At 42.8% G+C, this 24,423-nt stretch overlaps 1 protein-coding gene across 12 annotated transcripts in view; it reads right to left on the minus strand.

Annotated features, from left to right (window-relative positions):
- Positions 1-24,423, minus strand: part of PAK1 (p21 (RAC1) activated kinase 1) — a 98,924-nt gene that overhangs the window by 19,597 nt on the left and 54,904 nt on the right. For 11 of the 12 annotated variants that reach the window (XM_063148693.1, XM_063148701.1, XM_063148695.1 and 8 more), the window contains 4 exons: positions 9,515-9,725; positions 4,595-4,695; positions 2,997-3,144; positions 1,850-1,887 (listed from right to left, as the gene is read on the minus strand). In XM_063148693.1, coding sequence (XP_063004763.1) covers positions 1,850-1,887; positions 2,997-3,144; positions 4,595-4,695; positions 9,515-9,704 — 477 coding nt within the window. In that variant the 5' untranslated portion in view covers positions 9,705-9,725. Of the gene's footprint in view, positions 1-1,849; positions 1,888-2,996; positions 3,145-4,594; positions 4,696-9,514; positions 9,726-15,534; positions 15,971-24,423 lie in introns of those variants that run through there. The other variant, XM_063148698.1, reaches the window with a different exon arrangement.

Consider the following 24,423-nt stretch of genomic DNA (forward strand, 5'->3'; position numbering starts at 1 on the left):
CCCAATCGCACATTATGAACAAAATCACAAACACTGGATTAAGCTGCTAACAGAGATTGCACTGAAGCAATAATCAGAACAGGGTGGTGAGTTAGAGTGTCTGAAAAAGTCAAACCCAGGGTTCCTGGGTCTTCATGGGAAATGGATGTGCAGTCCAACACTGCCTGACACAACTGCTCAGACAGAGCTCTCCATCTGCCTGAGTGACAGCAACCCTCTTCCCAAGGACCTGAGGAGAGCTGGGCTCTCTCACTGCTTTCCCAACACCCACACAGCTGACCAGCAAGTTTTGGGACACCCAAGTTTGGAAATATCTGTCCCTATTTATACTGTCTCTTAGGGCTTTTTGCTTGCTTCAAACCCTGACCATTCAGTATGAAGATTTCAGACTTTAAATGCCAGAATTCACATCAAACTCTTAATGGTTTCTCCAAAAGTTAGGTGGTCAGGTTAGCATCCCTTCTGGTATGGTGATTGAGAATTAATTAATTAATGTGAGATTTTGGAAGCAGAATCTGGAAAAATCTTTTCAAATCTCTTTTAAAATTACTTCCCATAAGAATTTACAGAAAAATAGGAACAATTATTTTGTTTAAAAACAGTTTTTCAAGTGGTTAAAAAATTATCTGGAATTTTCTGCAATGCTGTGATTAGGAATGAAAGTCACTTTTAAATTTATCCATGTGAAACTGGATTAGAAGTTCATAATATTCTTTACACTACAAACATTTCAGAATAAACTTGGTAAGGTCCTCAACCCACTAGACCAGTTCTGTTTGTGCATCATCACCTCCCTAAGAGTAGTGGGGGGAAAAGTATTAAAATCCTCAGAAAGAGGGAGAAAGCAACACAGTATTTCACTGAGCCTAAAATACTTGAAATCATCATCATCTTGACAAGTAATTGTCAAAATGCACTTGACATAACACAAAAACCTAGCTGGTGAAAAACAACAAGGAAAAGCTATGTACTGGGAATTTCCTAAGTATCCCCAAAATTAAAGGTTGGCCTGAGGGAGGGCATTGGATATCTCAGTAAACTGGTAACTATTGCTTTTCTCAGGATTTACTTAAAAATCCAACCTCAGACAGTGAAACTTCTGAGGACTGACATATAATGATGTGTAATAATGAACAATGGCAGAAACATTTTCTGTTTCTTTTTCCAGAGTCCCAAATGATCAGATCTAAATAAGCTGCCTTTGGAAGGGAGAAAAACAAGGCAATGCTAGGTAATGACATGGCCATGATAAAACAAGAGCTGAGGGAATTGTGGAGTTTTATGAACCATCATACACTGAAAGTTTTGTTTCTTTTATCTCACATGCACACACAAAAATTTATCATGTCTCCTAACAAAGCAAATAGGAGTGGTGCCTGCCCTGGCAAGGACTGAGTAAAGGTCAAGCAGAGAGGAGGAGAACCTTTTATTTCCTGTTCTGCTAGAGATTAGTCTGGTTAACCAACATTAGCTTTAGTAAATCAGACCTCACAGGTTAGTAAATAAACTTTGTTATAAAACAGTTTACAGAGAAATAAAACTTGACAGCAGAGTGGTTATCAAATTCTCGGTGTAGAAAAAGACCAACTTCTATGAAAACAGACCAATTTCTACTAATTAATTCACTAATTTCCATTCATTAATTCACTATAAATCCTACTTCCATCTGCTTTATTCCCCACCAGTTGAAAAAAAAGAAGGTAAAGGAGCACACCTGTTTTTATAAACATGAACTGGCTATACAAATATACATAGTTCAGATTTTAAAACATTAGGCAAACTACAAGTTTACAAGTAATTAACTAGTTTTTGCAAGTTTTTTAATGTCAAGATAGAATGTGAGGCTTACCAATGTATTAGATGAATTGTAATCCTCGGCTGATTTATCTGAAAGACAGATAATAATGCCATTATAAATGAGTTATAAATGCAGCAAAAATGGGGAGAGGAGCAAGGAACAAGCTCTCTTTAGAAAAGGCAGGCAAAAAGGCTGCTCCCGAACTTAGCTCCCTCACTCCAGCTTCCCAGAACCAGCTGAACCCTGGAAGATATAGGAACAGAGGGTAAACAAATGCAGACAGATGCAAGGGTCACAAATCCCTGCAGCAGGAGGGTGGAATTGCCCAGAGCAAAACCTGAATGAATATTGTCCTCCATCCATGTACACAAAATATTATCAATGACTAAGTCCCCAGCAGAGGCACTGCAGCTGACTCCTGACAGCAAAATGTTCAGTCTCAGCCACCAAAACTTCCTGGAATAGCACAGAGGACCCCACAAGTCAACTGATGGGCTTCTCATTTGACTATCCAGGCACATATGGGGAATATTTGTGCTTTTATCCTTGCTTGGAGCCTTCCTAATTAGTACCAGATCTGGTGACATGGTTCTACCCCCTGGAAGAACCAAAGTAGGGGTTAATATTTAGAAAGGGAAGGAATTGCAGTTGAAAGGAAAAGGGGTGGTGGTTGCAGATGTCCTTCAGAGGGCAGATAAAACCTTGGCAGCTTCAACTTTTAGAGGAACCCAGCCAGCAATTTTCAAGCACCCAGGCAGCTGAGGCCCATTCCCCAACCATGGCACACGGGAGCCGAGAGGTTCTCACCCCAAGTACACAAAAAGCAACATCCACACCCACCCTGCAAACTGAAACTGGTGCAAAATTTAGCTGCCTGTTTTCTCTGGGGACTTTGATCAGGGGGAACCCAGCCCCAGCAGTCTGGGATCTGCCTTCCAGATGCTGGCTGTGAGCATCACAAAAAGGATGTGTTTGGGAGACTCAGCCAGTTGACTGACCTCCTCTTTTGCAGCTATGCTGGGCATCCAGATTAACAGAAGAGCATTTTAAAGGAAGAACGGTGCCTGAGCAGCCAACGAATCTCGTTCACATTTTCCTTGAAAAGAGAGACCTACTTGTTGATTAAACAAAAGAAGCCCCACATGCCCTGACCACAGAGAGTTGGAAAAAGCAGCCACGTGAGACCATCACCATGTACCTGTGAAGCTCATGTACTTCTGGCTGTTGGAGGTCTTCTTGGAGTTGTAAAACTCCAACACATCCAGCACTGCCTGGGGGTTCTTCTTCTGCTCTGACTTGGTGATGTTGGAAGTCTGCAGCAGGCGTGCCCACTGCTCCGGCATTCCCTGTGGGAAGAGGCACCTTGGTAACACACAGCTGGTCTAATGTGCACAAAACATTAACCCACTGTCACTGTTCTGCCCCAGCTTTTGGAGTCACACAGTATTGTGAGGGAAATAGGGAGAAAGGAGGACAGAAGAGGAGAGGAAAGAAAATGAGGTGGTGAATGTGTGTGTCCCCAGCCAACGCCTGTGCTACAAATCACACTTGGGCATGTAAATGTCCCTCTGCTCTTGGGTCTCTGGGTGACTCCCAGGCCCTTTGAAGACCAAATTCAAAAACCAGAAAGGAGAAGAACCAATTGCTGCACTTTGGGAAAAGTCTCAAGAAAAAACCAAAACAAAATACAAAATCCTTTATGCACAGGTATCCACATACTTATATACATCCAAGAAAGACTATGGGAGTAACATACACTGCATAGCCTTCAGCACAATGGACATGCAAAACTCTTTTGGGTCTTCTGGTAGCACTAGAGTTCTTTGGAAACAGCAGTGTGGTGCCCTCTGTAACCAGAGCTGGGAAAGCAGAGGTGTTAACTCCACACCTGAAGCTCAGAATTTAATTATAGGGACATAATTTCAGTCAAAAGATAAACACACCTGAAAAACAGCCAGACTTGTGCCCCTCCTCACCAGCAGGGATAACAGTTTGCATGGACAAAGTGGCAGAGACTGGGATCCATGAGCAGTGAAGTTATCCTCCCTGTTCAAAAGGAAGGCTGGATGCACCCCCCAGGTAATGCCCCACTAGTACAGCTGGAGTAACCTGGGCAAGTCTAAAGGCTGCCATGCAAAACCCACGTGTGCACATGACTCAGGGTAGGGGAATAAAGTCCCTGAAAAAGCAGCACACTACAGACAGGCAGAAACACCTTGTTCACAAACAACTTCTGCTGCTAGGAAATACTATCTCATAACCAAAATAAGACTGAAAATGCGATGATGAAGCACCACTCTGTCTTTACAGTATTTTGCATGTCAATAAACAAAAAAACCCATCACACATAAAAGCATCTGACATTTAGCCTTAGGGCAGCACATACATGTTCTCTCCTAAGTAGCTGTACACAGCTGTGTGCCTCCCAAAGGAAAACTCTCAGAGCCCCACTTGGGGGACACAGACTATGCTACAGACTTATTTCAGCTCTACAGGGGGAAGGGGGGGAAGAGAAGGGAAGGGAGGAAGACAGATATACCATGTTTAGCTGACCACAGCAGCCAAAAACCCAGGAAAGGAAAACTTTGCTGGCAGCCTGAGCACCTGGGATGTGCCAAGTTTGACAGTCTCTCAGCATGAATTAGTGGGTAGCCTCTGCAGATGTGCTTCAAATGAGATCAAACTAGATGATGGTAATAGCCCTTCCAGCATTAATATATAAAAGATTAATGGGCCCTGGCTCCTCCTAGCAATAAGCTAAACCACACAGTTCTCTCTTCCTCCAGCTTCACTTACTGTGAATTCTCCCGTGACTGCATCAAACCCCACATGAATCGTGTGTTCAAAATCTGAGGGGAGGGAGATCTCCGGCCGCTCTTTCTCTTTCTTCTTATTGGCTGCAAGAGACAAAAACAACAACAATTAAAAAAAAAAAAATCCATAGATGCATCAAGATCCATAATCTCCCCAATAGCTTCTAATTCACCTACACAATCACTCCCCTACCCCATTTTTGCTAGTCATAGGATTTTGACCTGAAGCAGACAAACAGAAAGTTTAAAAATTTTCTGTCCACACTTAAGAGCAACCACAGTGAGTGGATAACAGAAATAAAAGCCCTGTAACACAGGACAAACATAAAAGAAGGAAACTGATATTTTCAGTATGTTAAGTATCAACTAGTGTATCTAGACTCAACAGCATGAGAGGTATTTACCTAAAATATTCACTCAAACTTACACAGGTCAGAGCCAAAAGCTCTACAGTGGCAGTAAGTGGAAGCCAGTCAGTTTTGAACACATATTTTTATTTGTTGTTTTAAGCAACTTTTAAAACCCAACAAAACAATATTATGTGCTTTTAAATATGCACTTGCCTCTCATACAAAAGCCAGGGACAAAATTAACTACAAATACTGCTTAGAAATTGCTTCCTTCATCCTATTTCCTCAAAAGTTTGTGAAGAAACCCAAATATAATGTGGGGTTCTGCTATAAAATCTTATGAACAAAAGCACTTCTTTTTCTTTTTTTTTCCCTCACAAAATGAACTAAAGATAGTTTTAATAACCAGTTTTGAAGACATGAGCAAGATATCAGAATCTGACAGGTGAGGAGCAGAAGTCACCAAGAAACAGGGAAGGAAATACATCAAAGCAGATGCACCCTGCAAATTTTAAACAGGGGTCTTCAAACAAGATTATCATTATGCATTGGATTAAGTTCATCCATATTCATTATGTATTAAAGACTCCACCTTCCTTTTAGCATTTATTGTATTCAAGAAATTGAGATCAGTTCAAGGAAGAACCACATTCTCGTCGGCTCTGCTGCTGCTTGCAGTTATAAAATCAGCAGAGCCAGGAGAAGGTGAGCAAACTACTCACATTTCCCAGCTGCTCCCCTTTTTTATCCAAAGCCAAACAGAAATTGTTTTGTGGCTGACATTCCCCAGTGCACTTATGGCAACATGAAGGCCAAACCCCAGGTGTTTGAGAAGCCTGCAAGGCTAACAGTGTAGCAATTCTTTAAGACACTGCTGTGGTTGGTTGTGTAGGGAGGCTCAGGGCTGGCCCCAAAGGACTGAATCCCATTTCCTTCAGTGCCAGCTCTGGCACTCTTCTCTGTATCATTACAGAGCTACAGTTGTACAGAGTAATTTTGGAGAACGAAAAGGATCAGATGCTCCATTTGGGACACGAAGATGGAACAGATTGTTTTTGATCCCTCTTTCCAACAAAGGGAATGAGGGAAGCTGAGTCACAGAGGAGTGACAGAGTGCCAAGGGGAAAAGAGCAATGCTGGAGGAGCCCTCCCTGAGAAGGGAGCGAGGAGGAGGCAGGAGCAGCTGCTGGTTGGCAGATGGTGAGCATCTGCAGCACAGAGGCTGCTGCACGCACTAGCGCTGGATGGAAAGCCAGAGGCAAAGGGGTGCAGAGAGCGCCATCAGAGCCACCGTATCCCACAGGTCTGCCCACAGGATCAGTCCACTCTTCCAAGCCACAGACTGAGGTGCCATCTCAGCCCAGAAGCCCAGGTGAGGAAGAAGAGGACACCTCTATCAGTGCCACTACACAAGAGCTCTGCACACAATGAACACCCACACGTGGTGCAGGGCAGCTGCCACAGCAGAGCTGAACAAATTCCTAAACAAAGCTTAAGGGCATTAGGTTGCTATCCAGAAGTCTTAGGTGGTTTTTTTATTTCTACATTCAGGCAGATCTGACAGATCTAGAAGCCTAAACATTATTAAACCATTAATAATACAATTGCCTTGTAACCAGGTGGTATAAGGGAAAAAGAACTAAAGAGAAAGGCAGTCCCAGTCTGGCTAAACACTAAAGTCTCTTTTAAGTGATTGCATTATCTTTGCAATGAGCTAAAAAGACTTGAAGAATCTTAATTAAAAAAAAAATACAAAAGCAAAATAATATCATATATTTAAGATGACCTACCTACCACCACACCAAAGGCTTTATTCCCACAAACACCTCATCACCTTCTCATTCCATGTTCAGTGCTGTTATGAGAGCCTCCCATAATTTTTTCTTACAATGTTCTGGCAACTTGAGCTGCAACTGTGAAGCATGATGTCTGACCATGCAGCGAGGCCATCCTGAAGCCCACTGAGATGAGAAAGGTCTTCACCACTGCTAACATGGACTCAGGTGCTCCCAGTCACCATGGAAAGGGCTCCTGGTTGCTGCACACTGTCACCTTATGGGAAAACCATTGCCTCTGTTTGAAGCTGCAGCTGAGCTGAGCAAAGTTCAAAGGAGATAAATGTGCCCCATTCAAGCCAGACTGACACCCTCAGTCTGGCACTGATGAGTCCCCTGAGCCCAGGAAAATTCAAAATATTCACAAGTCCTGCTGAGAGCAACAAGTCACACAAACCCTGCATCCCATTGGGCAGGACTCACCCAGTATTAAACCAATGGGTTTTTTAAATGCCAGATTTGCGGTTTAGGCTTGGACAGAGGAAATGAGGACTACAAATTACATCCTAAATTTTGCAGGCAGTGCATGACATCTTCAGAGCTGCCTGGCAAGGGGTATAGCTCAATGCAAGTGTGCAAACATGCATGAGGCCCTGGATTTATGCCCCATGTGTCCTTTATACAACACTTCTGCTCATGCACAGGGGTAAGCACAGATTTGCTCAAAATTACTTTCCTCTAACTGAATGGAAACCAACTTCCCTTTAAAAAAAATAAAAACTAAAAAATAACACCCAAATAATTTCAGGCACAAACCGAAGAGAAGTGTTGTGAACACTGAACAATTTCCCTATGTTTAAGCAGCATGACACAACAGGAATTTAGTTGTCATCATGAGACCAGAAGAAGTTTTCATAAGATGGAAATCGACCAATTTGAAGTGAAGGTGACAGTGTTAAAGGAATTTTTTGCTCAACAGGAATTAGAGGACAGAAGCAACCATTCTCGTTTGGGCAGGTGTATTGCAACAGAAGGCTCTGCTGGGCTTGGCTAAACAAAAATCTCTCATGTCTTGAAGCATCTGCCATGTTGGCCAATCTTCAGTAAACATGGGCAGCTTTGGATCAGTTGCAGTCTGTCTGCTGATTTTCCCCAAACCTTCATTTTTCTCCTTGTTCGTAGTTCTCCTTCATAATCCAACTCAAACTAGCATTTCAGGTTCTACTTCTTTTACTCCTTTACAAGTTTCAGGTAATTTCTTTGATCTCTAGAGCAGTTCATCCTGGTGACTTAAAAACTCCTCTCCTTTAAGTAAGTCAACACTAAAATCCTGCAGCTTTTTTAGGATTCATACTCATAATGGCAAGTTCTAACCCAGACCCAGCAGACTTTTAACATTGAGTTTCTGGATTGCAGGCTCAAGATCCCACATTTGTAAAACAATCCAAAGTTGCCAAAAGTATCAGATAAGGATAAAAATAATGTATGCCACACTCAATTTGTAGAAAATTATCTACCACCTTGCTTATTTAAATTAGTGAAGCTATCATTTCAATTAGTCTTTTCGCTAATAAAAATTAGGAAGCAGCCTCCCTCCTGAAGGCCAGGGAGTTGAAGGTATTTAGTCTTGACTTCAGTTACCCAGTGCTTAGAAACCATTGCAATACAGAAAAAGCTGATGTATTACGAAGAGGAACTCCAAAAAAATAGGTCAGATATAAAAAGAAACCAGCACATATTAGGGGATGATTTTTTTTTTTTTTGCATCACTTCAAAAGATTCATAGGAGAGAGGTTTTTTTAAAATATCCTCATCCTAAAAATTAGAATTTCATGTACAGTTCACAGTTCCTATCTCTTTTTCCATCTGTTACAGTCCCTTGAACATGAAAAACTCCTTCAGTTCACAAGAAATATGCAAGAATTTTCAGTCACAAAATGTTCTTAAAAGTAAGTAGACAATGCCTGACCCAGACATTAGAACAGAGTAAATGGCCACGAGGCAAAATATGACAGGTCTAGTAGGAAATTGCATATTAGTCTTGTATAACTCAAATTATTTGCTGTTTAAAGCAACAAAACAAGCAAAAGACCTCCCTCTGCTTTCCACCAATTGCCAATGCCAGCTTTATTGGCATTTATTTATTATATTTGTAATTGGCACAAAACCTTATGGTTTTGTAGACCATTATGGACAAGTCAGGCTGGGAAGTAACAGAGCTAGTCCCAGAGCTAGTCCAGATTTTCAGGGACACTGTTCTCATAATTTATAGGAAAGGCAAAATAAATTAAAAAAAAAAAAAAAAACAAAAAACAAAACACTACAAGAAAGGGGGCCTAAAAGAGACCTGCAAAAGGATTTTGACAAGGGCATGGAGTGATAAGACAAGAGTGAAGTAATTAAAAACAAGAGAGGGCAGGTTTAAACTAGATACTAGGCAGAAGTTCCTCACTGTGGGAGTGGTGAGGCACAGGTACAGGTTGCTCAGAGAAGCTGTGGCTGCACTTTAGAAGTGTTCAAGGCCAGCCTGGATGAGGCTCTGAGGAACCTGGTCTGATGGAAGTTATTCCTGCCTATGACAAGTAAGTTGGAACAAGATGATCCATAAGGTCCCTTCCAACCCAAATAATTCTAGTATTCTATGATCCTGTGGAAAAAAGCAAGATGGATTAAATGCCAAAGGTTTAATCATTACAAAAAACATATCTACAGACTGTACCTTATGTACCCTGCAACAACCAAGACAGAAGATTTATAAGAAGAGATAAAATACTGTACTTTTGTCTCCTGGCAAAATAGATCGGTAAAACCGATCCTTCCTCTTCTTTTCTTCTGGGTTGGGAGGCAGAGGTTTTGAGCCATGGTTTAAAGTCCCGGGATCTTTGCTTCCTGAACCAATCATAGTGCTGGTATTTCTCATTGGAGGAGCAGGTGGTTTGTCTTCTGTTTCAACTCCATTGTTAGACATCTTCAGCTGGGGAGGCCGTTACTAGGAATTGGGAAAGAAAACAGGTTAGAAGCCATATTTATTTATTTATTTATTGTGGACTAAAACCACACACTACCAAGTAAACCACAAGCCGGTATCTGCAGATGGACCTGCAACCTCAGCCCAACCATTAACCCAGCACTGCTGTGTATGCCATTAACCATATGCCCAAGTGCCACATCCACTGGCTTTTTGAACTCTTCCAAGGATAACGACAGCAACACGAACCCCGCATAAAAATTTGTGTCAGCACAACAAATTCTACTCAAGACGCCTTTTCTTTTTGTGTTAATAAGACTATGTTCAATCATTTGCATTATCGATCACTGAGAAAAGCCTGTTTCAGGATACAACAAATTCTCAAAGAAACCATGGAGCAGAAGTCAGGGTGAGAAGGTAAACATGATTTAGTGAAGAGGAAGGATACCTGAGAGGAGCCAACAAGTTGCTGAGTTTGTAATACCTCTCAGATCCATGCTAGCTCTCATAAAACTGCCAAAAGGTTTGCATCAGTCTCCAGCACAGCACAACACAGAGAATGAAGTTTGTACTCAGAGTTTTGATGCAGCTGCTCAGGCTCCTTTGCTAAAGAGCTGCTGAGCGGGTTCAGAGGCAGAGGTGGCTGCAAAGCCCTGAGCTGTACCCCCTCAGATGCAGTGCCACAGCCCTTGACTGTGCCAAGCCAGCCCTGGCCTTCCTGCAGTAACTGCACACTCCAGGAGCAACTCCAACTGCCAGGAAGTTGATTGCATTTTGTTCTGTTGGGAGGGTCAAATGAAACCAGATCCCCAACACACACTTAAATCCATAAGTAAATAATCCCTGCTGCGCAGATTTAAAGACGGAAGCTTGGGAACAGGGTAATAGATTATTCTGCAACAACTAACTTGTTCCACCCAAATGAGATCAGCATTACTCCCAGCACAGTCTGGCTGCAGCAAGATCCTTCTGGAAATTAGAATTCATCTGCACTATGTTTTCTTTCAAAAGTGAGTTGGGAGTTAACTGCTGAATAAAGACCAAAGTGCGAACAATTTCTGTTTGGGTGGAAAAAGCAATTCAACGGCTTTACCACTTTCACAGGCAGTAAGGGAAGTTGTTTCACTTGGGGAAAGTTGCAGCGTGGCAAGAAGTCAGAAGCTGTTTGCTCTCTGCAAGTAAGAAGTTCAGTTACAAAGCTGAGATCACTGCTGACTGCCAGCGAGCTGCTTTCCATAGGCTGGACTCAGTGTGACACTGAGTTACACTGAACACATCCCACCACCGCACCACAGTCCTATGGCCACACAGCACCCAGCCAGCCTTCAAAGTCTTCCTCAGCCAAGCTACTGATCCTCAGTGTAACTGGCAAGCTTTGGACCCAGAGCACACTGCTCTCGCCGCTCTGGGGAACTAAGGCAGGCAAACACTGCCCACGGAAGTCACTCAGCAGCAATGTGCCAGATTTTGCCAAGAGCAGAGTTTCCCTGTTGCCTGCCAAGCCATGGCTGGCCTGCAGCTCCAGCTTTGCTTCCATTGATTGATTCCCAGTTTCTTCAAAGTTGCCCTTAAATGGGAGGGTTGGCAGTGTAGTACAGCCTGTAAGGCTTTGGGCAAGTCTTTACACACAGGGAACTTTGTAAAAGGTCTGCCCCTAGCCCCATTCTCCTTCCAATACAGCTATGCAAAGGAATATTAAATGACAGACTAGCATTTGGGGATTGATTTTAATGGTGGGACAGCTTTGGCATTTAGGAGGGGTGGGGGGAAATTATCTGTGCACTTGTCTGGGCGTGTCCTCACATGTGCCCTGTGCATGTCCCACCACTCACACTTCAGCCTCATGCCATTCTTGGGTATAAAACAGAACAGAACTAAGTGACAGCTGGGGTGCCAGCCATGAAGGGGTTGGTGCAAACGAATACTCTCCCTGCCTATGCAGTGGAAAAAAGTCTAAGCTAAAACCCAACTGATAATTTTGGCAGCCACTGCTGCACATGTATCTTGTGGAACATGAAGATACTGAGCCCTTCCTGATGGGCTTTGCACATCACAGTGTCAGCGGCTGGAACAGAACTGGCACAACTAAACCATTTGAAACAACATAAGCAGCAGTGTCCCATAAGAGATGCATTCTCTGCTTCGATCTTATTTAACCACGAAAAAGCAAATTGCCAGGAAGGTGCTAGGAATACACTGCAAACAGGGAAGCAGAAGGAAAAGGAATGTTAGCAGCCCTCTGCCTGTCAAACAGACCTCCCCAGGAGTGGCACCACATTTGCTGCTCTAACAGTCTGATTTACCCCCAACGGGGGTTTGAATAAAGGTGCATCCAAAGATTCCCCCATCAGCCAGACTTCCTGGAGCTGCAGGCATGGCTGGGATGGAGACTGACTCACTTCTGGGTCCCTCTCCCACTGAGCAGAGAGCTCAGTATACCTGCTGTCGGAGGCACAAAACTAAGCAGGAGAAGGAGTAAAGTTAACGAAGTTGGGAATGGATGCAACATCAGATCAAAATAGAGCAGTATGCGGCTCCAGGCTGGAGAAAAAGAAGTGAGAGGAAGAATAAAAAAAGCCCCAGATTACAGGCAGAGGCTGGTCTAGTGTTGGAAGAAAGAAAGAGAACATAAGGAAAAACCTCAAAAAAAAAAGAGTATAAGAAAAATCTCTGGATGTCAAGAATCCTCCCCCTCAGTTCCACCAGTGTAACCCCAGGGACATCTGCTCTCAGTTTCTTCAATATAAGAAAGTTTTTCAAAATCCCTCAGTCAGAAAGGACAGCGCACAAGTGAATTACTGTTTAACCGCAGGGATAGAAACTGGCAGTACAAGCTCTTGTTTATCTTACATTATTCCCTGAAAGAGCAAGTAACTGCTGAGAAGTTACATAGTTTTACAACCAATATTGTTTCACACCTATTTGATAACTGCACCTTTGCTGCAGGCAAAGCCTATAGTACACCCTCTCATTTTCCTTCCATCACTCAAGTTCACAGACCTTTCTCTTCATCAAAGTCTTATGTTTGGAGTTACATGAGCTGTTTGGAGATGGGGGGGTAAGAGAAATCCCTTGATCCACAAAACTAAGAGACTGATTCCACAGAAGTTCCCCCCTGTAATAGCTGCACTAGAGGGTTCCCAAAAGCCTTGTGCCACTATATATTTAAAGGGAAAATCAAAAACCTGCTTAAATAAATCCTCCCACTGCAATACAGAGGTCAAATGCAATATCATTATACTTTCAACTTCTATTGGCTTCAAAGTAGGCAGATGAAACCCTGTCCTGACAGAATTATACAGCCAAGGCAGAGCTGAGAGCCCAGAGCCAGGCCAAGTGGTTACAGAGGCAGCCATCTCCCTCACTGCAGCCCAACTGGCTGTGCAAATTCTCTTCTTCCTAAAATAATCTCCTGCCAATTCACATGTAAGTAGTCTTTAAACAAACCCCCTCATGTGGGCACTGCCCGAATTCAGAGCACCAGGCAATCACTTCCCCAGCCAGCAGAACATCAGTGCTAGGCCACTGAAATGAGTCACTCAGCTAGGCATAAGCCATTCCATTCCAACAGGAATGCAAAGCATCGCTGCTCTGAGTTATTTCCTTCTTCACACCAGCACGACTGCCTTGAGAAATCCATCTTAGGTTTCCATGGAGTGATTAAGTGAACAGTGGAAGCAATGAAACAGCACATGAACTTTTCAACCAGAGTCAGATGGGGGAATACATTTTAGCTGCAGACACAATTATTCTCAACTACTATATATATTAAAATACCAGCACTCAAACCAAACTCCATAGACACCACTAGGGAAGGCATAGCTGTAATGTAGGACTATTGTTTCTGCAGACATTTGAAAGTACTGAAAGTTTGAGTTGTTTCAGCACACAGTAATAATGATAAGTTTTATTACATACTGCAATCTGTGACTGCTGTAGTCAAGTTATGGTTGCCTTCAATGCACCCCTATCCCTTCCAATCAACTTTTGCGGGTCATTAGCTACATATCATTGCCCCAGACTCAACAGAGTCCAACAGCAAACCTGTCAAACTCTCCTTTTACACCTACAAAACACTTATGCAGACAGGAAGAAGACAGACGTAGGCAGATGGCGCAAGCAGAAGTAGTGAACAAGCAGAAGTTGTGAACAGAAAACAGCACCCACAGGTGCCAAGAGTGGCATCCAAGAGCTCAGGGTACATTCACAGATGCAAAGATCCATGCAGGTCTGCTGATCTTTGTTAAGATGATATAACACAAAAGACGATCACAGAATCATTAAGATTGAAAAAGAGCCTAAGATCATCAATCCAGGCATTAACTCAGCACCATGGTGTTAACCACTAAATTCCACTCTCAAGTGTCACATCTACATGCTTTGGAAATTGTGAAGTTTATTCCTAAACTACAGGCATAAACTGTAGTACAGGCACAGCCTCCTGAGACATTCACCTTGCAGAGTGGGACCCAAAAGTAGGTGGGACATTCTGACCCTACTCTAGCACACACACAAGCAGAAAAAAAGAGAGAACAAAGACCCTCTATGTATGTCATTTTTCCTTCCACTTAACTTGAGCACATCATTTCAAACCTGCTGCTCCATGCTGAACTCTAGGTTTCTATCAAGCTGCTTGTCTTCTCTTTGCATTCCTTAGCAAGACAGACATATGACTGATTGCTAAAACAGAAAGCAATTAAAAAGTCAGAAAGGCTAAAACCTACGCTGCAGTAGATGCCATACAGATAACTACATCCAATGCATACTAATTGCAGGAGTCAACATGAAAACTCATAAAAGAGACATCTATAATTCATGCAGTCTGGCAAGAGAGTAGCTGTAAGTTACTCACTACAACTTACTGAAGAATAAACTATATTAAACAAGACAGGGAGGAGGAAGATGCTCAGCAACTGCTCTTTCCTCTCTGCTTACTACCAGAAGGAAATCTCCCATTTTTCCAAGACACTAGTATTCTGTTGTTGGCAGGGTGAGGAAAGGGTGTCTTGCTCACAAACAAAAAAAAAAAAAAAAAGAGAGAGTCTTAACCTTTAATTGAGCTGATCCTTATCAGAACAAGTGTTTTACCTCTGCACCAGTATCCTTGCATCCTTCCACCCCATGGCTAGAAATTGCTTGTGAGCACACACAGTTAACATCACATCCTTCCCCCTCACACTGCCCTGGTGAGAAAGAGCACAGGCTGTGCTCTGCTCTGTTCAAACACATTGCAAGCAGCAGATTCCCTCCCTGTGTGTCACGCTTCCATGCAAATCCCAGCAGAAAAAGTAACATCAGAGTTTATCAGCTGGGTTTCCACACAGGATGAAGACAGTCATTCGTTTTTTATTACTTTACGTGGGACTAAGTCTCAAACACCAGTCTCACGCTGAAGGAAGGGCACCCCACGCCTTCCACCTGAAAAAGAGGCAAGAGGTGTCTTCTTCCTCCACCCAGCAGCAGATTGGGACCAGGAACACATGCTGTCACAAAAAAGGCAGCTGCAACACACTCTGAGGGAGGAAAGACCGATCACCGCATTTAGAGGTGATTAAAAAACCCTCAGAAACCCTAGCATGGAGCTGTCTCCCCAACCAGTTACTGCACATCTGAGCTCTGTGTAAACGTGCCAATTAAACAAAAAAAGCCAAGGACCAGCAAAGCACCAGCCCAGACCCTGCATTTACATATAAACTACAAAAAACACAAAACAAAAATAACTACAAACAAACAACACAAAACCCCCAACAGACTAAACAACGGGCTTGCATAAAGTTCAAATAAATAATTACAAAACAGCAATGTTTACTGATGTCTTTTTAGAACTTACCTGTTAGATCCCTGCAGGTGCTGCCAACACCTAAAGATGCAGATGAAATTGCTAAACTAAATGAAAGAATAATCTCTCAACATCAGTATACACGTAGAAGAGAATGCATCCACTGCTACAGCACGAGTGGGTGGGTGGGTGTGAGGAGGGGGAAGAGAGACACTCTCATGGCAGATGGCCAACTACCAGTTGCAGTCTTGCTCCACTGCCAGTATTATTTCCATAGTGCCAGACATAAAGGATGACTGACCACTTACAACTCAACAGGAAAAGCTGGACAGTCCCATGCTTGGAAATTTAAAAGCTGAAAGTCTGGACGGTCCTTTTAAAAAAAGCCTTTCATTCAATCCCAGCAGTTTGGGCTAAATGCAAGGTGGGATTCCCTAGCCCAGATTGTGCAGGAGGACGTGGACATCCCTGTAGTGGGCAGGAGAGCTGCAAAATCTCTCCCTGGGCAGATATCCACGCTAACCCATCCTACCGCACAGATACGCTTCTAAAGAAGAACAGACTAATTATAACCACTCGATTCCTAGCAACAGAGTTCTCCTTTCATTCAAGTTAAGGAAGCTTCTTTCTGTTTTGTTAGAAAGAATCAAGGCCCAATGTTCACCATCTTCCACAGTGTGGGCCCATGCATGACCATTGTGACAGTAACCCAGGCACACTGAGGGTTTTAGAAGCACTGAGGCAGGTCAAGCCCTTTTCACCGCATTAGGCTTGAATCCAAAACCACAGAGAGGCAATGCCAGCTTAAATTGCCGTGTTTAGACTTGGCTTCAGCTGTTGCACAAATAAATGGCTGTGTCAAACAATAACCACTTCACAATCAATGCCAGCTATGCCCAAGTACCTGGAACACGTGATGAACTCCCCTTAATTGTGCTCCAGTACTCAAACTTGGAGAACTGCAGAGGTCAGCTCTGCCTGATCCCATCCCTGGGCAGCAGCCTCCTCACTCTCACCAAGCATTTACCCACTCCTAACAGGGCTTTTAAACAGCCCAAGAGAAATAAATTGCATCCATATTCAAGGAGGAAAAAAAAAAAAATCCAAGCTGCAACAGAAAGAACCAAGAGTATCGTTTTTAAAAGTTCTCAGCCCACAAATCATCCTCCTTATTTCCTCATCTCCAGAAGTGCTGCCTCCCCTCCCCCTACATGCCTGAACAAGCAAGTTGGCTGTTGCAGATGTCAGGACAGGCTCCCTTTTCCAGCACAGCACAGAGCAGCCTTGGCTCTGGTTCTGCTTTTGCTCACAGGAGGGCAGGGCTTCAACCACAGAAGTCAAAGTAGTCGCTGGAGTCGGAGCTTGCTAAGCAGGGTGGGAAAAATAAAGGCCTCTTATGCTAAAGCATATCCAAAGCCCATATAAGCAGGTTTCCTGGAGGAAATCTGTGCTCCAGAGGAAATGACTAGAAGCAGCAAAAAGAGAATATATTAATGCACACAGTTAAAACCACCCCCACTACTCCTGCCTAAGTTACTTGGCTCAGAGTCCTAACTACACATTAGCAGCAACAGCAACTGAGAGCAGCTGAATCATTAATCATTATTCCATTCAAAAGTTTCCAATGCAGGAAGATGGACATGGGGCACAGGGCTCAGAATTAAGCCCTGCTCTCTCCTAATGTGGAATAATTCCCAGTACAATGTATTCACACTTTAAATACATGTTAGCACTTGCAAAAACTGCACCTTTTTAAATCCAGAGATCTGTCACTTAGCAATGGGGGTGGGGGTAAGAAACATATAAGAAAACGAGAACATTTTCAGATCAAGTCAACGACATCCCACAGGCACAGAGGACACTGCAATGCAGTGGTTAGCAAAAAGCCACAGGACATAAATAGATGAAAGTTTACGTTAACCTGTAAAAGCTGAGTTTTTTCTGAGGCGAAGAAACGCTGAGACACAGAGACCTGCAAGGAGGAAACCAATGTTCTTAAGAGCAAAACTCATTCAACTCTTTTGCTGCTGGGAAAGTAAAGAGCAAGAAGACAACCCAATCATCGTTAGTGAATGAAACCACCCAAGACCCTCAATTAGACTGAGGGGAAAATGCCACAACAGTTCAGTGCTAATTGGAAATGCAAACATTTAACATCAGAGTAGTTCTTGCTCCTGTGTATAGCTCCATTGTGTTCATTGCAGCTAATGACAGTAGGAAGCCCAGTGCTCCATAGTATTTATGTAATGACTGGCAAAGCTGTCACATTCCCTTAATTGCTAGCCAGGATTTTCATACTGGCAGTAGATTTCAATTAAATAAAATCACAAAGATTGGTTCAGTTTCACGTTGCTTTGTTAAAAGTTTTCATTCTTCAAAGCTGGGAAAAGAGGGGAGAATGAACAGTTCTCCAAAGACAGGATAAGCTCTGCATCAAATATGAGGTTTTTGTAGACAAACTGAATTTAGAGACAAGCACCATCAAATATCCAGTGCTGCAAAAGCTAATTTAATGTCAGTGAAGACAAGCAATTTGAGAACTGCACATAAATCTGCTTCAGGTTTACAATGATTACTCCTTCAAGTGCAATACATGAAATGCTCTATGAGCAGTTCACTTATAAGGGAAAATGAAAAAGCCTAAGGTGGTTTGCAGTTTCTCCCCTAATTAAACTGTCACAGTGGTTTTCTTTGCTGCAAGAACACCATCTCTGTGTTTATAATTATATGCTATCTAGCAAAACTCCCTATTCCACCTACTTGATGATTCTAGAACATACAGGAGGAGCCATAGTGGCAAGGTCTCACATCCCTAGACTTCCTTACTTGTACCAAATGCACTGCAGAGCATTAACTAGTCCATTAAGAATTATCATCGTTTAATTTAATGAGCAGCAGTTTGTTTTTAGGAAGCACCATCAAGCCTTTTATCACATCATTTACTCAGATTCCAATCATAGTTACTGTAAGTCAGTAGAGAAAAGAAAGCTCTATAGGACTGGCACAAAGGAACTGCTGTTTCTGCAATATATTACAACCAAGTCTGCATTAGCGCTCAGTTAAATAAAGCCCATGAGCCAAGTGAACTATTTTTACTCCACTGAACAAAAGGAAATATAACAACATCATTTATTACAGTGGCAGGCCCATTTTAAAGCACTATGTAATTAAGAGTAGGAGTTAATTGCAAGGCTAGATATAGCAGGCAAGGTTTTCCTCAACATCTTTGAGCAAAGATCTGTGCTTTTCTGGGGCACAGATCTTCTTATCCTCTGTTCTTGCTACAGTGACCTAAGCAGCTTTCAGCAGGATGCATGGATCTTCACTGCTACCTATTTAAAATTCATTTTTTCTCAAGAAGCAGCAACACTGCAGCCATAAAACCCAACCCAGAGGAGACTGACTGAGCTCCCATTCACAGCCCTGTCAGCATCTGAAGCAAGTGACTTGCTAATTTCCATCCAATTCCCAGTGGACAAGCATCTACATCATACAATTAGCGACAATATGAACTGCACATTCAGCAGAATTGGGATTTCACTGATGGATGGATTACGATGGATTGCCAGTATGCATGTTTTATTCATCTCAAGACTGCTCTGCCAGGTTATAGTTTGTCCTTTGTGTAGTTAAAATGATAAAAATCTTTTTATGGCCACTACTGGGCAGACAAGAATCTCTCTCTAGACAATGTTGTACCTTTGCTAAGGGGTAGATAAAACTCAACCAATTTCCAAAATGAAGACAACAACCAAAGACAGATGCTCTAGGAAGTTGTATGAGTTAAGGCATTTTGTTCAGTATTCCCTCCCATTGCTTTAAGTCATCTTGCTCAAGTCCTACAGCTACTTGCTCCTAAAACCACCAGCATAAGAATTAGGAGAGCACAGCATGCAGCAAGTCCAGGTACAGTTTTCTGATCATCGTGCCCTAATTTCAGCAATTAAAGAGTCAAGAATGTTTGCAGCAGGCTGCCATAGAGATATGGTACCTACCCACAACCCAAAGCTCTCTCAATGCTTTGGCCACACAAACCCAGCACTCACCTCGGGTTACCTGACCACGCTCCCTCTTCCTATCCAAGGCAAGAGAGTACAAAAGGATACTTTAAATTCTGTAACTAGCACACCATAATTTCACCTCTCACCTCTACAGTAACAGCTCTGTTTGCTACAAAACCTCAAGATAGAAACAGGGTAGTCAGTTTTGGAAACAGCTATTGCATAGCTCTCAAGAAATCCCAGCTTTGGTCCCTGAGCACACCCAGGAGCAATGCATAGGGATGCACTTCCCAAACCACTTTTTCCCCCTTCACTTTATGCCATTTACACTTGTCTCAAGGCAAGTGCTGCCTTACTCTTCACTAACAATTCATACTCATATTGTGGCACAGCCTGCACTAACTCCATCTTTCCTGTTCTTACACTCATTGCAGAGGGATTCAGTGAAGTAAAATACATTTGCTGGGGGAAAGGAGATCCTTCAAATCAATCCACAACACAGCTTAAGTGAACTGTCTTCTTTGCAAGGATGAGGTTGCTTCTTCCACTCTTTCCCGTTGTTTCTTTCGGCCCAAGTTTCCAAGGAATCATAGAAAAGACTTGGTTTGGAAGGGCCCTTAAAAATCAACTAAGTCCAGCCCATGTGCAGCAATGTGCAGCAATTCCTCCCAGCAGATCAAGTTGCTCAGGGCCCCATCCAACTTTTTGTTCCATTCCTGGTTATTCCTGTACTGCTGGTATTTGCAGGTGCTCATTCACAGCCTCCCAACATAAGCATGTTTGGCTGCTTTTATTTTTAAGAAAAATCTCTTCAGGCTGGAAATAACTCTTGTTTTCCTGTGAACACTCTTCAATGTGCATCTAGTTTTATCTGAGGTGCTTAAATATCCTACATTGACAAAAGTTTTGTCAGTCTCTGCTACTCTATTAAAATGTTATAAAACAGACATCTAAACTTGTGGCCTTCTACTTTGTAAGGTTCATTTTAGCTTTGAAGTAAGAAGTTGGATTTGAGCCTAATATATATTCTTCAAACTTACAGCATTATTTGAATTTATATCTCACACAGGTGAAACTTCCCCAAAGGGTTTCAATTCATAAAGATAATTAAAAATCTGCAAAAAGGTAATGCTTTATTTCTGACAAAAATTAACCAATATATCTTAAATAGAAGTAGTCAAATCCCAAATCATGACTTTTTAAAATGGGCTCTCAAAAAGTAGTCCTAAGAAAATAAGCCTGTAATTCTGCCATTTTAGTATCTTGTGTTGTCAGCAGACAGCTTCCATCTTAGATCTGAGATGACGAATTGTCCCCAACCCCTGGTCCACTGGCTCCCAACCTTTTCTTCCCCACAGAGCATCTGGACTCTGGGTATTTCCCTGAAGATTCATTAACTGCTTCTTCCTCAAAGGCTGAGATTATTGGCATTTTTCTCAGACTACATTTCTAACCATTTAAAAGACCTGTCAGGACACAGAAATAAATACATACTGAAAAATAACAATTCATCAGTCTCTCTGTCAAGACATCACAGGTAGAGGGGAGACCTAAGTTTCGGCTAATGCCTTTAAAGACCATTTTCTATATTGCATGTCTGTAAATCATTTACATAGCATTCCACATCCTCTTTTAATGCCAGTATCCCAAGGGAGAAGGTGGATTAGAATATTGATACCTTTAATTTAGGAGGCAATTAGACCAACAGCAACAAATCAGAGCTGTATGTATGCTCAAAACAAACTAGTTAGAACTCTATTTAATTAAAAGTCAGTAAAATAATCCCATTATGCCAAGAATTGCTTTAGGCATGGTTCCAATCCAGCACATCTTTTTCTTTAGTATTTTAGTTCCACACAGAGAAAGCGATTGAAGTAATGCTGTAGACTACCAGAATGGTCCTTTCTGTACAGCAAATTCCTCTTCCAGTGAGACAGCTTGGGAAGATACAGAAATAAATGTTCCAGTGTCAGTCACCCACTTGGTAAGCCACTTAATAAAAGAAACAAAAAGAAACCTGCTAAAATAAAAGCAGCTACATCTCAGGCCACTGTGACAAGCAGGTAGAAGAAGGCAATTCTCCATTTTGCTCCACTCTGGTGAGACCCTGCCTGGAGTCTGCATCCCACTCTGGGGACCTCAGTGTTAGAGGGACCTGCTGGAACAGAACTGGAAGAGACCAGAAAGATGCTCAGTTCTGCTATGCAGACAGGCTCAGAGATGTGGGATTGTCCAGCCTGGAAAAGGGAAGGCTCCACAGAGATTTTAGAGCACCTTCCAGTACCTGAAGGGGCTACAAGAGAGCTGGAGAGGGACTTTGCACCAGGGCATGGAGTTACGGGACAAGGGGGAATGGCCATAAGACAGAGAGCAGGTTTAGATTAGATACTAGGAAGAAATTCTTTCCTGTGATGGTGCTGAGGGACTGAAACAGGCTGCCCAAGAAGCTGTGGATATCACATCTTTGGAAGTCTTCAAGGCCAGGTTGGATGGGGCTTTGAGCAACCCGGCACAGTAGAGGGCAGTCCCCAAGGCAAGGGGCTGAAACTGGATGACCATTGGGGTTCCTTCCAACACAAACAATTCTAGGAGTCTGTGAAATCCAGTTTCTCCAGTCTCCATCCCACTACCTGCAAACCTCACCTCAAAGGGCACCTAATTCCTCATATATCCCCCTTCTGCCTCCTTTGTCAAAAAGTAACATGCACCTCTGCTACAGATGCACAATTTACATGGTCTTGTTTTTAAAAAACAGGGAAAATAAATATTTCCAGTAGAATCTTTCATTTCTGGATTTGCTCTTACATGGTCTGTGGGGTCCTGCTGCATAACAAGCATTTTATCCACAGCAAAGACCAGCAGCACAGCTGCCAGAGCCAGTCACCTGCCTGCATCATTGAACTGGGGAAGGGGGCAGAAGGAGCAGGGCAGAGGTCTGTCCTACAGAAGAGAGTGTGGATGTATAAACATGTATATCCACACACACATTGATGTGTGTGTATGTAACTTGCACCACCCCAGTTAACTCACTTATCTTGTTTACTCCCAGACAGTGAGTATGCATATTGTGATATGACCATTTATAAAACATAGTTATCCTCAAGTGACAAAGTACTAAACAGAAAAACATTTGTGGAAAGTTATGAAGTACCACAGACTGCTCTAAAATAATATAATTTGGTATTGTGCATTGCCCAGTTATTTCTGTAAGCATTCATACACTGGATCTTGTTTTTATTAATTGGAATCTATATTAAATTATAAAATAAATAAACTTATTCCCCAGAGGCATGTAAACAAGGCTGTTGCCCAGATCCACGTTGCCCTAATGCACATCAACCACTACTACCCAAAGTACTGAAATATACTTGGGAATTAAATGAGAGGGGAAAAAAAAAATAACAAAGATACTTCTAGAGGCCATTTCCTCTTCCAAGACACTTGTGGGAGGGAGGGCCCAGGAGCTTAGCAAAGGTTAACCTCACCTATTCCCTCCAGGCTTGTGCTGAAGAAAGGAGAGATTCAAGGTCTTGCAATTCCATAAATAGGAATCCTCCTCTGCAGACATTTTATTCTACCAGATCAACACACAGCAGACAGTGGTGAGTCCCCAGACATCATCTTCACCACTCCTTATCCTGCAGAGCCTTCCAGTCTGCCAAACTCAACCTTTCAATGTCTCTGCCTTCTTGGGAAGTAGAGATGTTGTCAACAGACAACAGTAATAAAGTTCCTGAACCCCCTGGACTATGGTCACATTATTTATTTTCAGCATTTGAGTGTGAAAGTTAAAGGAACTGATGAGTAGAACGAGGTTTTGCTCATCTTGGTGTTTTGTACTAAGACTAAACTTCATGCAAAGCCCTCTAGCCTCTCCAAATATCACTGGGAAATAAGGTAGGATGGTTTTGGGGTCTTGAATGTGTCCATTATTATGAAGAATGGTGGGGGTTTTCCTTATTACAGGCTTTCCACAGCCTTAAACTTTGAGAAACTCTGCCTGAAGAGACAGAAGCACACTTCTTGCTGCCAGGACAGGGGGGTAGCCCCAGAGCAGTCTCCATGAATGCGTAACAGAGGTGGGCAAAAGACCCTTACACTCCAACACAAAATGATTACAAAGCAGCAAGGTCTTAGACCTGAGGAATTCTTACAGGACACAGTCAGGAAGCCTTTGCATGCCTGCAGGATTAAGCACAACCATCCAACATCATGGCACAGTCCTGCAGGATCAGAATCCCCACTGGGCTGCAGCCTGGAGGTCACTAGAGCCAAAGCCCATCCCACCTACACACACAAACCCAGCATGGAATGTTGCATCACAAGTCCACAGGACCATATGGCAAGAGCACCTCTGAAGGTGCAATCAGGCAGCCCTGAGAGTAGCAAGCTGGCAGAAGAGGGAATATTTGCTCTGAACCTTTTCTGTATCATCAGTGCTTGTGCTAATTACATTAACCAACAGCAACAGTCACTCTGATGGGAGGGCTGAACAGAAGTGACACAGCTGTCAAATCCATTCAGAGAACTAAAGCCTTAAAAGTTTGTTCTTTTGGGGGCAGAACAGAATCCCTACAGCAAGATGCAGAGGATTGCAGCTTTTTTAGGGCAGAAAGTTTCAGTGAGCAAGTACAGCTGACACAGACATTAAAAACCAAGTGCGTTTTCCTGTTTCTCAGGGGGATTTAAACAGCAGGTGAGTGGGGCTGGTCTGTGGGACGTGACCCTTTCTTATTTCAGCTATTTAGATGCAAATTGCTCCCCCTCCCTCCCCCTCTCAACACCATCTGTTAGCCCAGAGGTTTAGATGGTGCCTAGGATGTAGGTTTTGGGGGAGGGGGTTATAGATAAAGCATTGAGAGAATTTCGGTTGATGCCTCTATTTCCTCTAGGGCACAGTTTGGGAGAGAAAAAGAAAAATCACTTTGCAATATTATAA

Source organism: Melospiza melodia, chromosome 2 (assembly GCF_035770615.1).
Source record: "Melospiza melodia melodia isolate bMelMel2 chromosome 2, bMelMel2.pri, whole genome shotgun sequence".
NCBI lineage: Eukaryota > Metazoa > Chordata > Aves > Passeriformes > Passerellidae > Melospiza > Melospiza melodia.